We start from the raw sequence: 22,786 nt of genomic DNA, 5'->3' as shown, positions 1-22,786 counted from the left end.
TTCGCGTGTTGTGCGAAACTTTGTTTTCGATTTTTGCTTATTATTTTGCGGGAGGTCGAATCGGTCGACAGGATCCGCTAGCTAGCAAAGCGATGGTCCTGTGGCTTTTCCTTTGCCATTTCCACCGACCGGGGAGAAGGTTCACGTTTCTTTTTTGCGACTCCCCGAGCGGGTGAGCACAGCGATGATGGTGAGAGAGAATTGGCGCATGATTTCATTATTTCCAATGTTATTGTTGTGTTGTTGCTCGGCGAATTGTTTTTCGGGCAACGGTCCCCCTAATGTCATCCGAATCGGTCCACGGGCAACGGTTCCAAATACAAACAACCGCAAAGGCACGTATCGTTCCAATTTGCCAGAGATTCCGCAAATCAGAGAGCGAGATTTGGTAAACTTTTGTGTCGTGGGAGCGAGAGAGAGAGCGGAAGAAAGAGAGGGAAATTTTTTTTCAGATAAAAGAGTCGGAAAATGCATCGGTATTTGTCCTCGGAAATGTGTTTTGGGATCCTTCGGCGAAGGACGAGATGGTTATGGCAGCGTGCCAGTGAAATCGAGGGGAGAATTTGTTGAACCGTGACTCTTGGTTGGTCAATGACGTCATTACTGGGGCTTCGGGAAGGAAAAACTCAGCATGGAAGCAACAAGAGGACATTCACTAGGAGGCACGTGCGCAAAACTAACTTCAGGGGAGCTTTTATCCGAATGTGTGATTTTTGGTAGGGAAACTTTCGAGCGAAACTTTCGTAACGATTTATCCAGGAAATATGGTTTTCATGTTTTAACAGAAAACTACCCAAACAACAGTTAACAAAAAAAAACAACAACAATAGGCTTTGTGGCCTTCTTTTATACAAAATTAATAAAGTGTTAGTAGAAATAAAGCGTATTTCATTAGGCATTTATACAAATGTTCTCAAGTCAGCTACAAAACCTTTACAAAACTCTCAATTGAAATTTTCCTGAGGTTCTTTGAAAAACATTTCAAGAATTCGATAAGACTCATTCAAGCGTGAAGTCACATAATATACAAAAAATTTTTCATGTTCAATTTTATCAAAATTAATGTGAACGATTTTTTGAATGCCTAAAATATGATTTACAATTGACTGATGTATTTTGATAAACAAAAGTAAAGTATTTTTCTTCATGATTTTATTTAATAATTTTGATATTGACAAATATTGTAGAAAACATCCCGGATTTGCACGGCCCGGATACCTGGAGAAAAATATCTGGAAAGCTTAGGTTAAACCAAGGGATTGCAGTGGAGAGAGAATTCTTTGCATTTGGAATGGTACTGATCAAAATTCCCAACTGCTTAACAAATTGTAACAATTTGCAACATTTTCAACAATTAGCACATTTTCACTCTCTCTGAGCACCGATGTCTCTCATTTTAACTGAAACCTTCTAATTCTCTCTAACAAATTGCAACAAATTATAATAAACTAGCTGATCCCATACGAACTCCGTTTCGCTTTCAAGTTGGAATATGTTATGAACAGCTTGCATGAAAGTCAATTGCCAAGCATTTTCCAGATGCACTTTTGAATTCATTGTTAAGTAATAATTGAAAAATATTGGACGATCATTGTGTTTGTCGTCTACTACTAAATTTGAAATCAGGAATCAATTGACCGTGCCAAAAACACCCGTGTATAAATTTCGACTCACCCCTTTCGGTGGCTTCTTATACAATATTTGATATCTGAACTCTATTGCCCTTCCCTCAAAACTCCCGTGTGAAAATTTTCAAAGCAATCCGTTGCATAATAACGTTAATATTGCTAAAAACAGTGATCAATTAATCTATATGGACGACCCCTTTCGTCGATCCCTGGCAAACTATTTGACATCTGAAATCGATTGCCTGTCCCTGAAAACTACCGTGTGCAAATTTTCATCCCAATCCGATGTATAATATTAACGATATAGCAAAAATATTGAAAGGTTAATATGGACGACCCCCTTTGCCGGCCCCGTACACTGAATTTAATGCCTGAAATCCATTGCTCGTCTCTCAAAACTCTCGTGTACCAATTTTCATCTGAATCCGATGTATAATAACGACAATATCGCATCAACAATGAAATGACCTGAAATGGCTTGAATCATACCTGACGAATCGCCAACAAATAATAAATTTCAATGGAAAGAAATCGCTCCCTATTCAAGTCACTTCAGGAGTTCCGCAAGGATCTCATTTAGGACCTCTACTTTTCATACTTTATGTAAACGACATTTCCTTTATTCTCAAAAATCTTAAAATGCTCATTTATGCCGACGACATGAAGCTCTATTTGGAAATAAGAAATGAAGAAGACATCAGCATATTCCAGAATGAAATTCACATTTTCTACCAGTGGTGCAAAAAAAGCCTTCTGAAGCTCAATGTAAAAAAATGCAATTTTATATCATTTAGCAGAAAAAGAACAACACCAAACATCACAATTACATAAGGAGATCAGAATGTAGAAAAATGTGAACGAGTTAGGGATTTAGGAATTATCTTAGACTCTAAACTTACTTTCACAGACCATTACAATACTATCATCCATAGGGCAAATAACATGCTGGGCTTTATTAAGCGCTTTTGCTTTAATTTTCAAGACCCATACACAATAAAAACACTATATATTGCCTATGTAAGGTCTTTACTGGAATATTGCAGCGTTGTTTGGTCACCTTATTCAATTTCACACGAAGAAAGAATAGAATCAGTACAAAAGCAATTTCTACTATATGCTCTTCGTAAATTAGGTTGGACATCATTTCCACTTCCATCATATAAAGCGCGCTGCATGCTCATTGACATACAAACACTAAAAGAACGCCGTGAATATGCAATGGTTTCATTTGTAAACGATATTGTTTCGCAGCGTATTGACTCAAAAGAAATTCTATCAAAATTAAACTTTTATGCACCTTCTCGGCAACTCCGAAATCGAAATTTATTTTTCATTAATAACTATCGCACAAACTACGCGAAAAACGGGCCAATAAATCGCATGATGGCCTCTTACAATCAACACTGCGAAACCATTGACTTTACAATGTCTCGGCAAAAACTCAAACAATATTTTAATCGAAGAAATCTAAACTCTTAAGGAGAAATTGTAAAGCAGACACTGCTTAAACCTAGTCTTAAGGAAATTCACATGTATCAAACTATGTAGTCTACGTTACGGTTGACGAAATAAATAAACTAAACTAAACTATACAACAGTGAATAGTTAATATGGACGATCCGTTTGGCCGACCCCTGATTTTAGTTTGGATAAGTGAAATCAGTTGTTCGTCCCTAATAACTCCTACGTGCAAATTTTCATCCCAATCCGATGTATAATATTAACGATATAGCAAAAATATTGAAAGGTTAATATGGACGACCCCCTTTGCCGGCCCCGTACACTGAATTTGATACCTCAAATCGATTGCACGTCACTCAAAACTATCGTGTACCAATTTTCATCTGAATACGATGTATAATAACGTCAATATCGCAAAAACAGCGAACAGTTAATATGGACGACCCCTTTAGACGATCCCTTACACATAATTTGACACCTGAAATCGATTTCTCGTTTTTTAAAACCCTCATGTGCAAATTTTCAACACGATCCGACAAAAAATAACGTCAATATCGCGAAAACAATATTTGTCTTCTATGGACGACCCCCTTCAGAAGGGCTCATCCGAAAATCTTAAACCATTTTTCATCCTTCCTGGTCCTAATGAGCATCCATGCCAAATTTCAGACCTCTAGCTTTTAAGACGGTTGAGTCTATAGAGGACAAACAAACAAACAAACAAACAAACAAACAAACAAACATACAGAAATTGCTTTTTATATATATAACTAGCTGTTCCCATACGAACTCCGTTTCGCTTTCAACTTGGAATATGTTATGAACAGTTTGTATGAAAGTCAATAGCCAAATATTTTCCTGATGCATTTCCGAGTTAATTGTTAAGTTATAATTGCAAAAATATTGAACGAACACCTCTTCTGTCGTCTGCTACTTCATTTGAAATCAGGAATTGATTGCCCGTGCCAAAAAAATCCCGTTTAAAAATTTCGAGTCGATCGTCGCATAACAACGCAATTATTGCCAAAAAGTTAAACTCCTTTTGGTGGCCTCTTATACAATCTTTGATATCTGAAGTCGATTGTCCGTCTTTGAAAACTACCGTGTGCAAATTTTCATCCCAATCCGATGTATAATAACGACGATATTTCAAAATGATTGTAAGGTTAATATGGACGACCCCATTGCCGGCCCTTACGCTGAATTCAATACCTGAAATCGATTGATCGTCCCTCAAAACTCTCGTGTACCAATTTTCATCTAAATAGATGTATAATAACGACAATATCGCATAAACAGTGAATAGTTAATATGGACCACCCCTTAGGCCGACCCCTGACTTTAATTTGGATAAGTAAATTCAATTGTTTGTCCCAATTAACCCCTATGTGCCAATTTTCAACCCAATTTGATGTATAAAAACAGCAAGGTGACTAAGATATTGAAAACTTAATATAGACAAACATCATTTCTAAGGAAGCTTGAATAGATTTGGCCTAATAGTTTTATCTTCATCTTATCTAATGAAAATATCTGATGAAGATTATCCCACTTTTCAATATGGATGATTTTGTTGAGCATGTTGAAAACTCACTTTGCATGTTTTCAACTGCATGTGTGTATTTTTTTCGCTTTTCAATTTCGCACTGTTTAATTTAGTTTACCTTAAATGTTGGAAGTTCTACTAATAGCTTTTTGAAGTTATCGAAAACAAATCATATCGAAAACACCATTTCCATATTATGAAAATGTTTTTTTTTTAGTTCTGTTTTTTTTTAAGGGCGCAAACATCCAATTAATAGATGGTAGAATCGACCACATTGGTCATCAATGATAACTCAAAAGTTAGAAATTGGTCAGTGAAATCAAATTGGATAAAACTCAAAACCTCAAATTTTATTATCTTATCAATTTTCTAATCCACCATCAAAATTCCAATTGAAGCGTTAAAATCGCAGCCTTGAACTTATAAACTCTGAATCTTAAAAATTTTTCTTTTTTTTTACAAATCGTTTATTTGAAACGGCTCAAACCAAATTTTTTTTTCTCTATGAGGAATTAAAAAAAAGCCCCCCAGCAGCGGTAAAGAGCACTTTGAAAGCCACTACTATTCTAGTCAATATATTCCTAACAGGCTAGTTGTGTTTTTCAATCAAAATGTAGGCTTATAATTGTATCCAAATATCTCGTACCGGTAGCATGTGCTTTGAACAGTAGAAGGTACAAAAAACACCCGCCAAAATTTTTACTTTCAAATTTTTAATGCTCAGCAAGCTTCGATTTGCTAAACAGCACATGTGCGCTCTGGATGGTCGTTTCTAATAGCCGGCCCATGGCGATGGTAAAAATAATCCCGCCAACGAAACGAACGGAAACGAAAGTCGGTTCACAAAATGGGTGCCATGACTTTTGGTTCGGGGGAATAAAACCGTTGTTGTTTGGACAACCGCCTTCAAAAGGGGTCATCCGAAAATATAAAAACATTTTTCATCATTCCTGGTCCTAATGAGCACCCATGCCAAATTTCAGCTCTCTAGCTTTTAAGGCAGCTGAGCCTATTGAAGACAAACATACAAACGAACAAACGGAAATTACTTTTTATATATATAGATATAGATAGATAATATAGATTCAATCATTGGCTGTAAAATTTGTTTGATCATTGACGATGATTCTCCGTTTATCTCAGTCCCCTGTGTTAAGCAGTGTCTGCTTTACAATTTTTTTCAAGCGTTTAACCCAGGGGACTGAAATAAACGGAGAATCATCGTCAATGATCAAACAAATTTTACAGCCAACGATTGAATTTGTTATAATTTGTCGGGCGGACGGGCGGAGTATACGTGTTCACCACATGTAGACTTCGGACCAACCAGATTTCATTGTATAGGTTAAGGTAGTGCCACCTCTATCCCGGTACTACTTCTCCTAAATAATGAAATGTTGCGGGGTAAAGTATGGTGTACGTTAATAAGTTTCCTCGCAAAAATGCTCTTTCGCTCGTTTCAACATCTGTAAATTTTCTTCTCACTTCTCTATCCATCTTTATCAATTTCAACACTACATTTCACCGATATGCCGAAAAATAAATTTACAAAAAACTAAATTACGGTGGTTAACTTATCTTAAAGATTTTGAACTTCCAAATTAGCTCATAACCATTAAAATTTGATGTCTGTAATAAGACTTCGGATTTTGTATTCAGTTTATTAATTCTGAACTCCAGTTCGATCATCATTGGGAAAAATCCTGATTCGAAACACGGTTTTGCATTTCAAACTTCTATGTTCAAAACTCATCCTTTTGGAATGAAAATACTATAATCCAGGGTAAGATTAATCACTTTTTTCAATATTTTTCAATTATTTTTTTAAGGGGAATGTGGCATGTTTCATATTTTTAAAACCAGAACTGGACTCCTATGAACGTTAACATGGTTGCAGAAATTTATTAAACTATTTTAAATTTGATTTAAAAATCCATTTCGTCTCTGTTAAGAATTTGATGATTTGGGGTAACATTGATAAGTCTCTTTTTTGACGGTTTTGACGAGTTTTCTTGATCATAAAGGATTCAAAACACCTTCTGAATTTCTGTGTTTCTTGGTTTAGATTTCTTCAAGGTCCAAAAAACAACATCGCAATCCTTAATGTGTTAAGGCCGAACAACAATGAAAATCAAAAGCTGGACAATGATGCTGCATACATAAAGGGACTTTATTGTTTACAAAACCAATAAAATTTTAACTACAAAAACAAATTAAATTTTGCCTTAATTCAATTTCATTGCGCTATTCCCCTTTTATTTTTTCCTTCAAATTTTACTATTTGATAAAGTTTCTAGCCTTTTATCCCATCATAGACTGGCTTACTTTTGGAAAACGTCCCTATTTTTTTTAAATAAAAAATTCACCTCAATTAACAATAAAAACTACACCAAAAATATACATTTACTAAGGGGAAAAGTGAAATTCTCACAAAAATCAACCTGTTTGCTCCTAAACGCTTTGATTTCATCACGAAGAATGTTTGTTTGCGAGCCTTCGAAAAAATAAATATATCAAGATTTTAAAATAACATTTTTATTTTCATTTGAAATTTTCAAAAACAAACCATGTTTTTCCCAATTTGAGTTTCACTATAGATTTTTAAAAGTAGAAAAAGTTTAGAGATATTTTAACTCTAGACTGAGCTATTGATGATTATGTGGTAAAATTTCACGTTGATCAAAGCTGTTACTCCGGTTCACGGTATTTACAATAATGAAAAAATTTGAAGATTAGAAATTTCAACTTTTGATTCTTAGGCAGAATTGGAACTAACAAAAGTTGCATATCCAGAATTGGAAATTCTGAAACAGTTTCATCATATGAAATTTTCCTTTAGATTCACAAGTTGAATTTTCAATAAATAACTGAAAAAAGAATTCACATTAATAGCCATCAATCCGGAATTCAATTAAAACATTTCTGGTTGAGAATCCTTATCCAAATTTCGCTTTTTAACTTAGTAAAAATCCTATTATCTGGAATTCAAATTCAAAAATGGTTTTCGAATTCGGAATTCAGATTTCCAACTTAGGTTCGAATGGCAGTATTTAGATTCGGAATTACAATCGAAAATTTAGATTCAGCTCTAAGTTGAATTTTGGATTCAAATTACAGGCGAACGCAGTTTCATATTTTTTAATTCTTACCACAAAATGAAAATTTTGTATCCAATCAGAGTCAGTTTGAAATACAATTCAGAAGAAACCACAAATATAAAAAAATTGATTTTTGAGAAACCTTGATTTTATTATTTTAAATTCAAGTGAAAACATTTTGTACCAGTTTTTGATTAACATTAATTATATTGCAGATTCTTCATAAACAAAATTGCAAACTCAAATCTTGAATTTAATCGAGTTAAACTTTATCTCTTACATTAAGTTCTAAACATTTTAAATTTCTTTACCAATGCCTCAAATGGTCATGTTTGTGATTAAAAAGAACATGCTTACTCTCTAATTTAAGCTGAAACTGAATACAAATTTGGAATTCTGTTTACAAGTCTGAATTCTGCATTTTGAACCTAAATTCGAAACCTGTATCTAGGTTCCAGCAAAAAGTAATACTTATGAATTTAAAACCAAAAAGAGAAATTTGTATCAGATCTCTCAACCAGATTTTTAATTTGATTTTGAATTTATGGTTTTGAATATGATTTTTTTTAGATCTTTATTCGTAATTGTACATGTGGATTTGAATGAAATTGTGAATGATAAATTGAGGATAAAAATTTCAAATCCAAATCTTGAAAGTGGTTTGAATTATATATATTTTATTTTCATATTCCGAATTTATGAGGTCCGAATATGGAAAATCCATCTTATTTTAGTTTGAAATGTAAAACCAAGATTCGAATCAGAATGCTAAACAAACGATGATCCAAACTGAAAATCAATAACAATAAACGAGAAACTTAATGGATATTTTAACCTGGCTGGGCATATCCGGGCTATTTTATCCTAAAATCCTACGGGCAGATTGTTTCAAAATTTATCCCAAACTCAAGACAACATCTAGCAAATTTCGGAATTATTTCATTAAAATCAAGAAGAAACACATTTCATAAACTAATTTTATTTTATCGAAACACATAATCCGATATAGAATCATATTTTAAGCTTCGAAAAAAAAAATCGTTTATGTTTCAATGGTTTGAAAAAAACTTTTTCAGAAGAAATATACATAATTTTAAGTACCGTAAAACGGGGTAACTTTGATCACCGGGGTAAATTTGATCGAAAATAGACTTTTTCACATTATCATCAATAACTCAGTCTATAGTTTGAATTTTTGAAAATTGTTTTCTACTTATGTCTTCGACCGGGAAGATGTTTTTGAATAATAATTTTTGGCTTTTTACGGTCTGAGATTTTAATCAAACAAAGTTTTATTTGAAATACCCGAAATGGTCGAAACGTCGGGTATTTCAAATAAAACGTTGTTTGATTAAAATCTCAGACCGTAAAAAGCCACAAATTATTATTCAAAATTGTTTTCTACATTTGAAAGTCTTTTAATTGAGTGTCAAATGGGCAAAACTTGATTTGTGTTTGAATTTTTTTTCTGTTAGTTAAAATCTAATTTCAAAACCTTAAAAAATCTATTTTTTCCAAGTCTTGGAAACAAACAGCTCTAATGATGATACCAAAAAGCATTTAAAAGCAAACGTGTTGTTGAATGTGAAAGAACAGCAATTTTTCTTTTCATATGAACAGTTTTAGTGATATTTTTATAGTCTTTTAAAAATAAATTTTTGATATTTAAAAAATAAGGACATTTTCCAAGAGTAAGCCCGTATTGGAAAAATAAATAGGAAACTTTTCAAATCGTTATCTTTGAAGAAAAATTGAAAATCGAAATAATGGGAGGGCGTAGGGGAATGTGTGAAGGTAAAATTTCATTTGTATTTTGAAGCTCAAACTATTTAGCAATTATTTTATTTTTTGCCCCTAAATGTAGGCAGCAGCATCATAGTTCTTTTTTCGATTATAAATATTCTAAAATAAAACGTTAAAGCTTAAGGTTAAATTTATAAACTAGCATATGAAAATATAATGAAGGTGTTTTGCATCCTTTATGATCAAGAAAACTTAAAACCGTCAGTATAGAGAATGATCAATGTCACCCCAAAGCATCAAATTCTGAACAGAGACGAACACGATTTTTAAATCAAATTTAAAGTATTCTAATAAATTTCTGCATCCATGTTTTACGTTCATAGGCGTCCAGTACTGGTTTTAAAAATATAAAATTTTAAAAATATTCCCCTTAACAGAAAAAAATATCGAAATATATTGAAAAAAGTAATCAATCTTACTCCGGATTACGGTACCGACTCTATTTAAATTTTTGTTTGAATTTTCAAATCAAGTGAAAACAATCGGGGAAAAATCCGAAAAATCTGACAATCCTAGTCTAACATAATTGGAATTCAATTTAAGGGATTGAATTACTATCGACATGTGGACATATTTTTGAAAAACTGTTATACAATTGTGATTCTGGGATGGGATTTCAAGGGGTTTTGAAATCGAGATGGTTACTCTTAGCGCATTATAGTTCTTCATCAGAATTTGATTAAGAATTTCAAATTTTAAGTTTAACAAAAAATAATTCGCTTCGCATTTTTGGACCCCTGTAAACCTCCCGTTCCTACGGCCATGCTCAAATCTGAATTATTATATAGAACCTTCAACTTCGTTTTACTATTTTATATGTATATACGCATTGTTCAAGCATAAATGTTATAGGAAAAATTTTGTCACCGAAGCCCCCCCCTTCCTCTTGCGCCGGTTCTTTCTACGGCCCTGTATCCAGCTATTCGAATATTTTGAAATAATGGTCAACTTTTTTGAAAATCTCGAATAACATTGACTGGGAAGAAAAATGTTACAGAAGTTTATGTTTGTATATTTTTCACCATCAAGGAAATTTAACTTAAACGAATTTTAGTTAGATTTTCAAAGCAAAAACCAAAACGTGTTATAGTCTTCAACAAAGCTTTTCAACAATCTAATTAAAATCTTAAATTTCAAAATCTTCAAAACTTGCCTTAGGGATGCTAGAAATAGTTATGTTTTTTTGGAGTTTTTAAATTTTGTATCTCGAAAGCATCTAACCTCTGAAACTAGAATTTCAGGATAAAAACATGAAATCTTGATTCGACAGATTGTATAAAATTGATTCATTTTTTTTTTAAGTTTCAATAGTGAATTTATCCCAAAACTTTGTGTTTTAAAATTTCTGAGCGAATTTTTAATGCAATTTTTTATTTTGAAATGCATAGTTGTTATCTCAAATCATTTCCGGGTAAAACCCTTTTAAATCTTTATTTTTTCCAGGAACTTTGATTCTTATCTGGAAAACATCTTAGATATAGGCCATATTACTCTCATAAGTGTTTAGAGATGATTTATTTTACAAAAGGGATGTTGTTTTATAACATTGTTTAAAGCGGCCTTATAGGTTTCTTATAGAATTTCTCACTTTAGTAGTTTAAACTCCAAATTCAAATTCTAAAAACAAAAACTGGTACAAAATAATTAACAACAAATCTGGCACGAATTCAAGCTGCAAGGTATTTGGCTATGGTTAACCTGTTTAATTGTTATCTGGCCCTCGGTTCAACAAATTCACAATCAATCGATTAGCCGCAATCAGTTGATTTAAAAAACGGCCTTTGAGATATTGGCTTCCAGTGTACTTCTGTAGGGGGTCACAGCGGGTAATTTGAATGTCCAATTTCGTTTAACGCCCAGAGAAAGTAATCATGAAGGCAATAGCAGCTATCTTTCTGTTGGTCACTTTAACTAGCACTATTAATGGTAAGAACTTATAAATGAAATTCAATTACTCTTACTTAATTAATAACTTTTGGGAATCATTTCTTGCAGATGTATCCGGTCAAGGCATCATCATCGATGCCGCCATGAGAAGAATTCTCGAAAACTTGAGAGTGTTGATGCGTACCGGAAATCCCGAGTCCGGATTTCCAGTTTTGGCGCCATTCTTCCATCCAGATGCTCATGTTAACGTTTCCTTTGGAGGACTTTTTGAGTAAGTTAACATAACACTCTATATTCGAAAATGTCGGACTTCTGTAAAATCATTCTTTGTCGTAGTTTGGACGCCCGTTTCTTCCCTTTCCATATGACCGGATTGGATGAATTTGTGGGAAGGCTGCAGGTGGATCTTTCCAACTTGCAGAACATTCGATTTCCGTTCGAGTTTCGTTACAACGATGAAATCCAGATGCATGGATTCTACGATATGATTGGACGCATGTATGGACTGATTCCGATTTTCGGTTTCGGTGACTTCCGGATTCGACCGAGGGGTGTTCTGCTAACCGGATGGGCCAACGTCATGGACAATGGTGAAGGATTTTTGACGCTGAGCGACTTTTCGATTAGTCTGCAAATGGATTCGTTGGAGGTTGATAAATGTACAATGGAACGTTTCATAACCTTAACTAAAACTAATCTCTCGTTTCCAGAGTAATATTCAAGGCTTATTGCTAGGAGGAGACCTGTCCGATCTGTTGAACGTTGTGATCGAAGATATTGTTCCATCGATGTTGAGAAGATTCCCCGAAGGAATGACCCAGCTGCTGACAACTTTGGTAACACCGATGGCCAATCGATTCCTGGCCACTAGAAGAATGGAGGATCTGATGGCTCTATTGTTCCCAAGAGGTTGATTTTCATTGTACCTACTTAACACTGATAAACAGTTGTCCAGCAGTTGAATTTTTATCTACAGAGAATAAACCTTTTATCTGATAACAGCCTCCATATGAATCTAATCAAACAATTAAATGAACAAAAAAAAATTGTGTGGGATTGTGAGAAAAAGAGAGGAATCGAATCTTGAGAGATGTCTGAAACGTTTGTTCAAGGCTGAATTGTTACATTTTTAAATTTTAGATGCTAATTAGATAACAAAAAATTGGAAAATAATCAGATTGCAGTTCTAACAACCAAACTTCTTCTTAGGGTTAATAGCAGTAAAAATGACAAAAGCTTCTATCCTTAACAATGACCAAAATAAAAACAAGTCTGGGCTCCAAACTCAAACAGCTCACGGTGTCGTTTTCTGGGAAAAAAAATCGGCCCCTTTGAAAATTTGCCACATTATAGAGAAGACTCGTTGACCCGAATGACAATTGTTAAAGGGTCTTTAATAAATATTAATAAAAATAATAATAATAATTATAATAGAGATGACTCTATCCTATCCAACGCACCAGTCAGGTAAAAAATCGATCGGGTCTAGAATAGGGTTACCATATCCCGCAAGGAAAATTTCATAAAACAAAAAAAACAGAAGATAAGAATCACTAGAATACTGCTTATTTGTTGGAGGTAGTAGGTGTGATTAAGCATGCCAGAACGCCTGGTTTTATCTAGGTTCGCTCGATTATTCAAAGAAAAAAAAAGTCCTGTCCGTTTTGGTTGCTCAGATATCGAATGCACGGATTTATTCAAAATCTAAGCCAAATCCAAACCAAAACTACATTTTCTACATGTAGATACGATGTATGATTTTTGGGCTTGTTTCATAAAAATACACGTACACATAATTTTTCTTGTGTTTATTTTTTTTATGATTTCTCTTGAATTTTCATAAGTAAAGTGGATTTTGGTCAGATTTGCCCGGATATTTATGAACTGGACATTGTAATAGCTTTTTTGGGTGAAAATGTTCGGATTCGCCGGTCCCGAACACGCTTAAAAAATTTCTGGAAAGCTTTGGTATGCCGTACATGATAATTATAAAGTTTCTCCTAAAATGTACACCCAAAATTCAGCCTCTGTGCCAATGGCGTGTAGTCAATTTCATAGCATCATTGGTACAAGAAGATAACGCGACCGGCACTGATTCGATTTGCGCCCACCGGCATTAGCCTCCCAGCGCAACCGAATTGCGTATGTCTGAATGAAACAAAATAAAAACGTTTTCGCGTCCCTCCCCATCGCATCACAAGCCGAAGAAGGATGGAAATAAATACCGGCCAACACCAGGCAGCCAGCGAACCGAGCACTGTGCGTGTGAATGTAGCAAAAGCAACAAAAAAAAACATCCTTCTAATTCAATCTACCGGCAAACACGGCTAAGCTGTGCGTGTGTATGTAGCAAAAGCAACAACAAAAACATTCCTTCAATTCATTGGCAAACAACACCGGCCAAGCTGCCCGGCTTTAGCAGCTGTGTATATGTAGCGTGTGTATGTAATAGCAGGCAGTAAGCAAAGCACAGTTCTCATTCAATGGGTTTCCCGTTCCTTCACTCCCGTTCCCTTTCCCGTTTCCATCTTAAGACAAAGGAATGCATTGAAAGGAGGCCAAACGCCGGGAAGCCGCCGTTGTACGTTTTTTTTTGCGATTGATCGGTAACAGAAAGCGTATGACAAATATACCTCGTCCTGCATGAAGCTCGAATAGTACACTGATTAGAATGTCGGACTGGCAAGACGATACAACTGGTGATGTGAGTTCGATTCTCACTACAGCGCTGTGGTTATTATTCTTATTTTCTTGTTTCTGGGATGAATTATCCAATAGGAAGGGAAATCCCATAAAATGTTTTTCTTGTTTCGCTTGAATGTAGTGGTCATCATTTTGGTTGGGAGCCGAGTCCTTATGCCAGTTACGGTTTTTCAAATATACCGTCTTCGGCACAGTGCACATTTCAGCGCATTATCGGCACAGAGATTTGCTAAATAGGCATTGGATTTTTGCAACCTCTTCTATGGGTGTATTATTCAAATAATGAAAAGGGAGGGGCAGAATATTCATATTTGGATAATTCTAAGGAAAAGTAGTATTTGATGTTAGGGTGACAAGCCACGCCAAACACGATAAAAAAATATGTTAGATTTGTACGCTATGAAGCATTTTAGTATATTGAATTTGCGCTCTCCGTGGGTTTTTTGCATACTTGAAGGCGCTTATTGTGCTCACTGTAATCAAGATTCAAAAATGTCTCCATGAACACGGGATATTTAGGTAAGGTATTGAAAGTTTCTGTAAGTTGTATTCGTATACCTTATATAAGTTGTGGAAAACATACTTCATAAACTGAAACAAACAAGTTAATTTTTCTGATTAAATGGCTATCATCAAAAAGTGTTCCTATGATATCTGTAGACTAGAACAACTTTTTTAAGTTTAGCGAACAACAGACATGAGCAAATTTTTATAAGTCCACTTATTCCTATGAACTTCAAATTTTTCATTTTTAAGCTAAGATGTGTTATTAATAACTCCAAACATTTTAATGAAAAAAAAATTTGGCCAAAAATTTTTTCAAAAAAGTATAATTTTCTCAGAAAATTTAGAAATTATCAATAAAAACTTTCTAGACTTGGCTGTAAAAATAACTGGTCTGTTACTGGTTTTTTCCATGCTCATTTCTATGGAAGACAGAATGCCGTTTAGAGTTACAATTTATCCATTTACTCGATTTTCATAGGTTTTAGAAATTTGACGAGCCTCTAGAGCAGCGGTCGGGGAACCGGGGTAAATTACCCCAAATGGGGTAAAAATGATATTCTTGGGGGTAACAGTGAATATTTTGTGAGTGAAAAGTGTATATTTTCATTTTGAAATTTTATGAATTTGATTTCGAAAGTAAAGAATTTAGCGGCATATGCAGAAGTGAATAATTCTCCTTGAGGCATTCAAATAACACGGTTTGAGAGCTCGCTCAGTGTTTACGAGTACGTTTTTTTGCTCTTAGTCATGGGGTAATATCAACTTAAATAAAAATGTTTTGGGGTAATGATTCAAAAAGTTCCCCGACCCCTGCTCTAGAGAGTGGCCAATAGGGTTACCCAAAATTGGCTTTCGTCTGGAATTGTGGGGGCTCAACCTCGAAATGGTAGCTGAGGGTGTAAAAATCAAACATTTATACGGCGGTGACTCCGAAAAATGATGTTTAGATGTCGCACTGGGTCGATTTTCGAAAAAAATCCTTTTAATTTTTGTAATAAGAAAATTTTGATTCGGAAAAAAAACATTAAACACATGAGATTTATATTTTTTTTAAATTTTGTTCAGGTTACAATCTTCATATGAAAAATTAAAAAAAAATGGTTTTTTTTTGTTCAGCATGGTTTTTTCTAATATACATATTATTTTATTTTATCGATAGATTTTTATTAAAATCGTCCAGAATGTGTACCTTGCGTTTTGCTTTTTGAAAACCAAGATCACAAAAAAATGCGAATTTTTACGTACAACAAATTCGCCGAAAATGTATGTTATTTATTTAACCATTAAAGCAGATATTGATGATGTACTGCTAGGCAAGCTTTATGAAAAAAAAATCTATTACGGAGTTAAAAAACCAACCATCAGTGGTTGGACACTGTATGTATGATATTTTGAAACTTGAAAAGTTCGTCCAGTTTGTAGTACGAGTTTATTTTAAAAGGTGGTATCAAGCTCCTCTTGCTTCTAGTGCACCGATGAACGATCCTATATTTATAAACAACCTCAAAAACTACGATGATGAAGAGTTAAGCCTGAAGACGTCGAAAAAATTCTAAAAATATTTATGGTTTTTGTCAGAACTAAACATTGGTCTGGCTTTTTTATGAGCAAGTTGATGCCGTTTTAAAGCAAAAAATGGTCCAGAATCTACTGAAGAAGAGCAGTGGAGAAAATATTATGATACTTAAAAAAATTTCATTCAAAAACTCATTGCAAGATTTCGTCACGTATAAATCTTTGGAATTTTTTTAAATATGGCAGCTTGAATCCCGTTTTCTTCTGGAAACAAAGCCCAAATTTCGAGAGTTGAGAAGTAATTACAAAACTGCTAAAAGTGAATGCCAGAGTCTATCAGTCATTATGATTCAGCAGTTTGTTTCTTACACCTTAAGCTACCATTTGGAGGTTGAGCCCCCAGAATTCTAGACATAAGGCAATTTGGGCCACCCTAGTGGTCAATGATATTTTTTAAATATTCATCGAAATTTACAGTTCATCCAAATTTTTTTTTTAATATTAGTTTTCATCAATCATTTTCAAGCAATTAATTACTAATTATTGATGATTTTTTTTAATTTGCTGGTGTATTCTAATCATCAAAAAAAGTTGTTCTAGACCCCCGTTTTTTACCAAAATAGAGCGTTGGATAAGGGAGAGCCTCCTCTTTAATTTGGTAACTGTACAGAAATGCTGATTTTTTCCCTTAAAATCGTTCTAAAAAAGACACCATGAGCTGTGTTGATTTTGAATTTATTGATCTACTATGTATTTCAAAAATTTGAGCCTCGTAATAGAATGTAGAGACCATTTTTTGAAGAACTGTCACTACTTTGAACTCATAGGTTAAATTCATATTGAGCAGATGGTTCTGAATTTTGTATTTGCTTTAATTTTATTTTATTAATTTTTCATAAATTGGTAGCATATTTTGTGCCTTCCAAAAAGTTAATAAAAAAAAGACATTGGGCCTTCAAGTGTTTATACGCTTTTTATATTTTTTTTTTATCTTATGATGCCCTTCAAAACGCCGTCTTGGTAAACCTCGTTAGATAAATTTACAATCCGTCTGAAAAAATCCACTTTTTGTAACTTGCAACATAAATAACTACATTGTAAAGTAGAACCAATCATTCGTAAATTGGACCCACAGAATATGCTTTTTTGGGTTAACTTTCGGTAGATGTTGTAAAAACTAACGAAGAGAGAATTTATTCCCATCGGTTGTGTTCCGTTGTGTAATCAACAAAATATTAGGATTGCTGGGCAGTTTTGCGAGCGAGGCAGTTTTTTTTGAGATTTTTTTTTTAAATATCGAATTTTATTCCATTCATATCAAGATATTTGTGTACCTAGGATAAAACTGTATGTGACAAAACAAAATATAAAAACGAAATTTCACCAACGCTGTTTTGAAACATTGTACCTACACTGTAGCATTGAAATATTTCAGTCGGAAGTTGCATGCAATATTGTGTGCTACCAAATACCTTTAGGCGCTATAGTTGAGACGTTTTCACCACTTCTTTTGACTGGGACGAATTCTACTCTTTCGAGTTATTCATCCGTAACGGTTTCAACTCAGTATCGAAGATGTTTCAAATAATACATTTTGCTCGGTTCAACATGAAAGGGAAATAAACGTTACATGATTTTAGAAAAAAGGAGACATGAAAAATTTTAGTTTTCAGAGCGCAAAAAAAACAATTTTGGAAATTCTATATCTTGATAGACCTTTTTTTTTAATCTGAAACGTCTTAAATCAGGAGTTGATGTGTTCTTAAGCAACCAAATTCTGTATTGAAATTCCGTCATTTATGAGTTTGTAATTGCAATAATATTATTTGTGATGTTCTAATTCTCATGGTGAATTCCAAACGAATGCTTTTATAATTCATGTTTTTTCAAGTTTTCATTATAATTCTGTCGAAAATATATAAGGAGGAGAATTTTGGATTTTCCTCAACAAATTTTTGAACCTCTTTGACTTTAAGTTAAGGCGCCTTTAAGTTAAGGAGTAACTACGCAGTTAATATTGTCAAATTTATCTCAATATAAATATTGATGTTGATACGGAACATTTATGTGAATCTTTCAGATTATTCTATTGATTTGAAAATGCACTAATGAGCAAGACTCAAAACCGAAGAACTACTCCCACTACCGGTCGAAAATTTTGCGTATTGGGGTGAGAAACCTTTCCTAATTGTTTAAACCGTTATTCCCTTCAAAGAAGCCTAAACTATGGTATAGGGTATAAGTTTAGGCCTTAGTCAAGGATTGAGCATAGAGGTCAGGAACATCGGACCTGTAATTTGACTACCGGGTTTTAACTTTTGGAAGAATACACAACAGCGAACATTATAATTTTACAATTTTCCTTGATTGCAGATAGCTTTAAACGAACATAAGAGCAACACAAAAATAACACAATTTTCAATAGCAAGATTAGTAATCTTCATAAACTTTTTGAAGTGTTTTGTGAACTGGTAAATTCTAGTTAATTGAAATCTTTTAATCCTTTTAAACAACGGAATCGACAACCGGTTGAGCTTTAAGACTGACGTTACAGTTATTACTCAGTTATACATTTTGAAAGTTTGAATGTACATAATCCATGAACATTTTCAGTATCAGTTAATTTCTATTGAAAAAAAGCTTTCTCCACATAAAATGTAAATAAAGTCCGCTCAATGTTGTACGTCTCCAAACTTGTCAATCAACGGAACTACAAACCCATTTACTTATACACAGTGTTCCAGTAAGAATTCGCGATAAACGACCGTTGAATGACCCGCCACAATCCATCCTTGGGGAAAAATGGGGAAAACGTTTTGCCACAATTTGGAATTTCTAAAATTATCTCGCCACTTGATATGTTTACAATGTTGGCTTAGAAACTATGCCTAACAGCCAAGCCTAGATTAAATAACACGGTTGATCGCCACTTATCACCCCGATTGATTAAAGTATATATACCTACTTCAATAGTTTCGCTCTTGAAAATTTAGGAAAAAGATAAGCTTACTTCTGGCGTTGAAAACTATTTAAAATCGCACTACGGGCAGTTAAGCACTTGCAGTATCGGAAGCCCGTTTGGTCGAAAGAGTTTGGGATCTGGTGCTGTTTGTTTGTTATCAGTCATTGTACCTACAGAAGCAAAATGAAACTTTTGACCAGAATTTCCTTATTGGTGCTGTGCCTTGGTGGTATCAGCAGCGCAGCGTCAGTGCCAACGACCCTGGAGGAGGCTCGCGCCGATACCATCAATGATCTCGTGATAGGGTTCATCGAGCAGTTCAAGCAAATTATGCCCTGCGGAATTCCGGATCTAGGAGTTCCGGTGCTGGTGCCATTCGAGCTGGAACATACCGAATTCGGTTTCGAACAGAGTGGACTTTTGCAGTGAGTATCCCACAATTCGGAACACAAATTTGTAGTAGAATCTAAATCTATGGCATCGGTTAATGCTCACACTCAGAAAAAATTCATACTTCCGTGAAAAACTAACAACCTTTTTTTTTCCAATTCCAGGGTGGAAACCGAGTTAAACGACATCTTTGTGGATGATCTGAACAACTTCGACATTGTCAAGATTGATGTGAAACTGCTGCAGCTGCAGGTAGACTTTGGTTTCTTCTTCCACAGCATCAAATCCACCGGCCAGTACAAGGCCAAGGGAACGGTCCTCGGATTGATCCCCTTCAATCGAGGTGGCAAATTTGCCTTCAATGTCAACGGACTTTCCCTAGAGGGTTCCATCAAGATCGGAATCGAAGGGGAGAATGTGTTCATCAAGGAGTTCAAACTGCGACCGATCGTGAACTCGGTAGATTCCAAATTCGAGAACGTTTTCATCCTGCCCCTGAACACTTTCATCTTCAACAAAGTGGTGGAAGCTGTCATTCCGAACTTCCTCCGGGACAACCAGGAACAGGTGACGCAATTCCTGGAGGATGCTCTCGTGCCCCAGGTCAATGGACTACTTGGGGAATTCACCCTCGATGATCTGATGGGAATGGTGACGGGAAATTCATCGCTTCCCACTGAATGTTAGAAAACCAAACCTACTAAAAAATTATAGGAAATTTGTTCTTTTGTCAGAAGAACGTGAACTGAGATTGTAATTAATGTGTTTTGTACATGATAAAAAAATAAATTTAAAAAATAAGGTTTTAAGATGCAAAGTTCATTATTTAGATCTAAAAAAATATCCAAACATTTGATTTCTATTTCTTTCTATCGAAACAGTGTTGAAGATATTCAAAACAAGTCATACAACCGAATAAAGAGGAGCCATTTGTACGAAGATAACAAAAATTACAAAGTAATCTTCGGATTCTTCAAAGGGCCCACGGAGAGGCTATTCAGCTCACATTTCGAAAGTCGAACGGGAAATAAAGTCCAATCCAAAGCAATTAAGGAAATATGTGAACTCGAAATAGAAAAAAAAAAAACGCACGTAGAGTATCGAAACTTCGTGTCAACGAACTCACAAAGCCTACAGCGCAGCTTTTTGCTGAGTTTTTCGAAACAAACCATCCAACAACGGAAGCTGCAGGTCCAATAAAGATGCCCATCGACCCAGTTATTAACGATATTTGTTAGACGTGTGAATAATAGAAGCAGATTTGAAAAAAGCTAGAAGCAGGACCTGATGGAATACCAATAAGATTTTTCGTTACATTCATAATTGATCCCATTTGTTTGGAAATTGTCGCGAGTGACCCCCATCCACAAAAGGGGTCTAGAAATGATTACTACAGGTGTGAAACGTTATAAGCTTTAATAAAATAAATCATAGGAAACAATCGGCTAGCTAGTGAAGAAAAAAGTTATTATTGAAAAACCATTTTTTTTGCTTACCTTACCTTAAAATCCTGAGTTTGTGATATAGCTCAGTTGGCAAGTCAGTTGCTTCCTGAGCCGATGTTCGTGAGTTCGAGCCCGAGACATCGATCGCAGTTGTGCCGGATAAGTTTTTCAATGACTGTTTGCCAACTGCATCGATATAAGTCGCGAATGACAAAAGATGTTAAAACGATTATAATAGAAACAACAAATAAACCTTAAAATCCTATTCACGTTTGAGACTCAAGCAACCTCATGGTCTGATTTTTCTGAAATTTGGCATGTGACCTTCTGGTAAAGTAATGTATAATTTTGACTTGGAGCGAGTGAGATTTACCAAGTTTAATTCTTCCTATACTATGCTTATACTGCGGTTCGTTAAATTAATAAAAAAAACGCGAAAATTACTGTTATAGTAAAGTAACACTAACTTCTTCAATTTTCAACCGATTTTAATAAATAACCTCATGAAATCTTTGTTTTGAATTCACATTTAAAGCCAATAGACAATCAGATATTTTAAATTTTACCATCGAGTCTAAAACTATCGCTGAGCAAAATGTCACTAAAGTCACTAATATCAACAATACTGTTGGTGATGCGCAAAAATGATGTTCATATGATCGATAGAAAATTTGTTTACCTTTAATATGCAAAAAAGAGATTTCAAATTACTTAAATGCAGTCCGAGATATTTCAATCTAAGAACAAGTACTTTATTTATTTTTCCAAAATTTTATATTTGGAGTGTAACTCAAAAATTGTTCTACTGAGAGTTATTTGAATGTCATTTTCGGATTCAGCGTCCAATTTCATATTTAAAATGACCTTCAGTTTACTTAGTTCAAAAATACTGTAAACTAGTGTTATCAGTATTTTTTATTGGATTTATGTGAGGTCTCTTGATTTCATTTTTTTAAACATGATACAAAATCAGGCGTCCTACTTTTTGTCCTTCTTTTGAATAAGATACGTCCTACGTTTTGCTTGATTTTCATACCAAAAGTCCTACCTTCCTAAATTATATTCTGGTAAGCCTATGTACACAGTACATTTTTGCCTCAATTTTCAGCCAAAAGATATACTGCAAACGTCCAGAAATCCAACATTTTTCTGAACACCAGCAAACATGTTCCGTCTTGCTGATTTCTCCAGCACTTCATCTGCATTGCTGTAAAACCAGCATTCGATCTGTCAAACTCGAATTTACTTTTGTTTTTGCTAGTTTTTCTTTCATTACGCTCGAAAAGTGTTTGTTTCTCATGCATGCAACGGTGGAGACATCGAATTGTATAACCTTCTTTATTCCAGCGATGAAGCATTTGAACCAAAGGTAAATTTTTTTGAAGAGATTCAAGATGATTCAAGCAACTAACTATTTTATTTTTATTTCAGACGGAGCATGCATGATGATCAAAATTTCCCATCCACTATCCGAGCAAACCCGGATAATATCGGGCAATCTGGCAATCTTAGGCTAAGTATTTATATTTAAATTTAAAAATGCTGATTTCCAGCAATTGAGATAATTGGTTTTCAGCACTTGAGATTGCTGGATGTCCAGCAATTGAATTTGCTGATCGATTCAAATTACTGGATTTTTTTCTGGAAAGTAAACGAGACAAAAACCAGCAAACATAAATTTGCTGTAGATACTTTCCACTTTTAGTGAATTAAAGAATGACCTTTTCTTTAGCGAGTTACACAAATTAGCTTTTTTATAAACTGCGTGCACTTTGATACAGCGATCCTAATAAATATGACCACTATGACATTTATAATTGCGTTAATCGTAATGAGACAGT

The 22,786-nt window shown here is 34.4% G+C and overlaps 3 protein-coding genes across 3 annotated transcripts in view; 2 read left to right on the top strand and 1 right to left on the bottom strand.

Annotated features, from left to right (window-relative positions):
* Window positions 1-22,786, bottom strand: part of LOC129751905 (acetylcholinesterase) — a 417,996-nt gene that overhangs the window by 212,212 nt on the left and 182,998 nt on the right. The window lies entirely within an intron of this gene.
* On the top strand, window positions 11,344-12,431 carry LOC129751909 (uncharacterized). Its single transcript, XM_055747679.1, has 4 exons — window positions 11,344-11,462; window positions 11,532-11,694; window positions 11,760-12,072; window positions 12,134-12,431. Exons 1-4 carry the CDS (start codon window positions 11,408-11,410, stop codon window positions 12,335-12,337), a joined length of 735 nt encoding a protein of 244 aa, XP_055603654.1. The 5' UTR covers window positions 11,344-11,407; the 3' UTR covers window positions 12,338-12,431.
* On the top strand, window positions 19,220-20,272 carry LOC129751908 (uncharacterized). The gene is made up of 2 exons (XM_055747678.1): window positions 19,220-19,535; window positions 19,665-20,272. Exons 1-2 carry the CDS (start codon window positions 19,294-19,296, stop codon window positions 20,185-20,187), a joined length of 765 nt encoding a protein of 254 aa, XP_055603653.1. The 5' UTR covers window positions 19,220-19,293; the 3' UTR covers window positions 20,188-20,272.

Source organism: Uranotaenia lowii, chromosome 3 (genome assembly GCF_029784155.1).
Source record: "Uranotaenia lowii strain MFRU-FL chromosome 3, ASM2978415v1, whole genome shotgun sequence".
NCBI lineage: Eukaryota > Metazoa > Arthropoda > Insecta > Diptera > Culicidae > Uranotaenia > Uranotaenia lowii.
Note: the sequence above shows the minus strand (reverse complement) of the source record. Positions and strands in the feature narration are given on the sequence as shown.

Bases quoted from the DNA above. Each gene is read 5' to 3' on its own strand.
- LOC129751909 (XM_055747679.1), top strand. From the start codon at position 11,408: ATGAAGGCAATAGCAGCTATCTTTCTGTTGGTCACTTTAACTAGCACT. The intron at 11,695-11,759 runs GTAAGTTAACAT...TCTTTGTCGTAG, and splicing joins TCCTTTGGAGGACTTTTTGA to TTTGGACGCCCGTTTCTTCC. The intron at 12,073-12,133 runs GTTGATAAATGT...TCTCGTTTCCAG, and splicing joins TGCAAATGGATTCGTTGGAG to AGTAATATTCAAGGCTTATT.
- LOC129751908 (XM_055747678.1), top strand. From the start codon at position 19,294: ATGAAACTTTTGACCAGAATTTCCTTATTGGTGCTGTGCCTTGGTGGT. The intron at 19,536-19,664 runs GTGAGTATCCCA...TTCCAATTCCAG, and splicing joins GAACAGAGTGGACTTTTGCA to GGTGGAAACCGAGTTAAACG.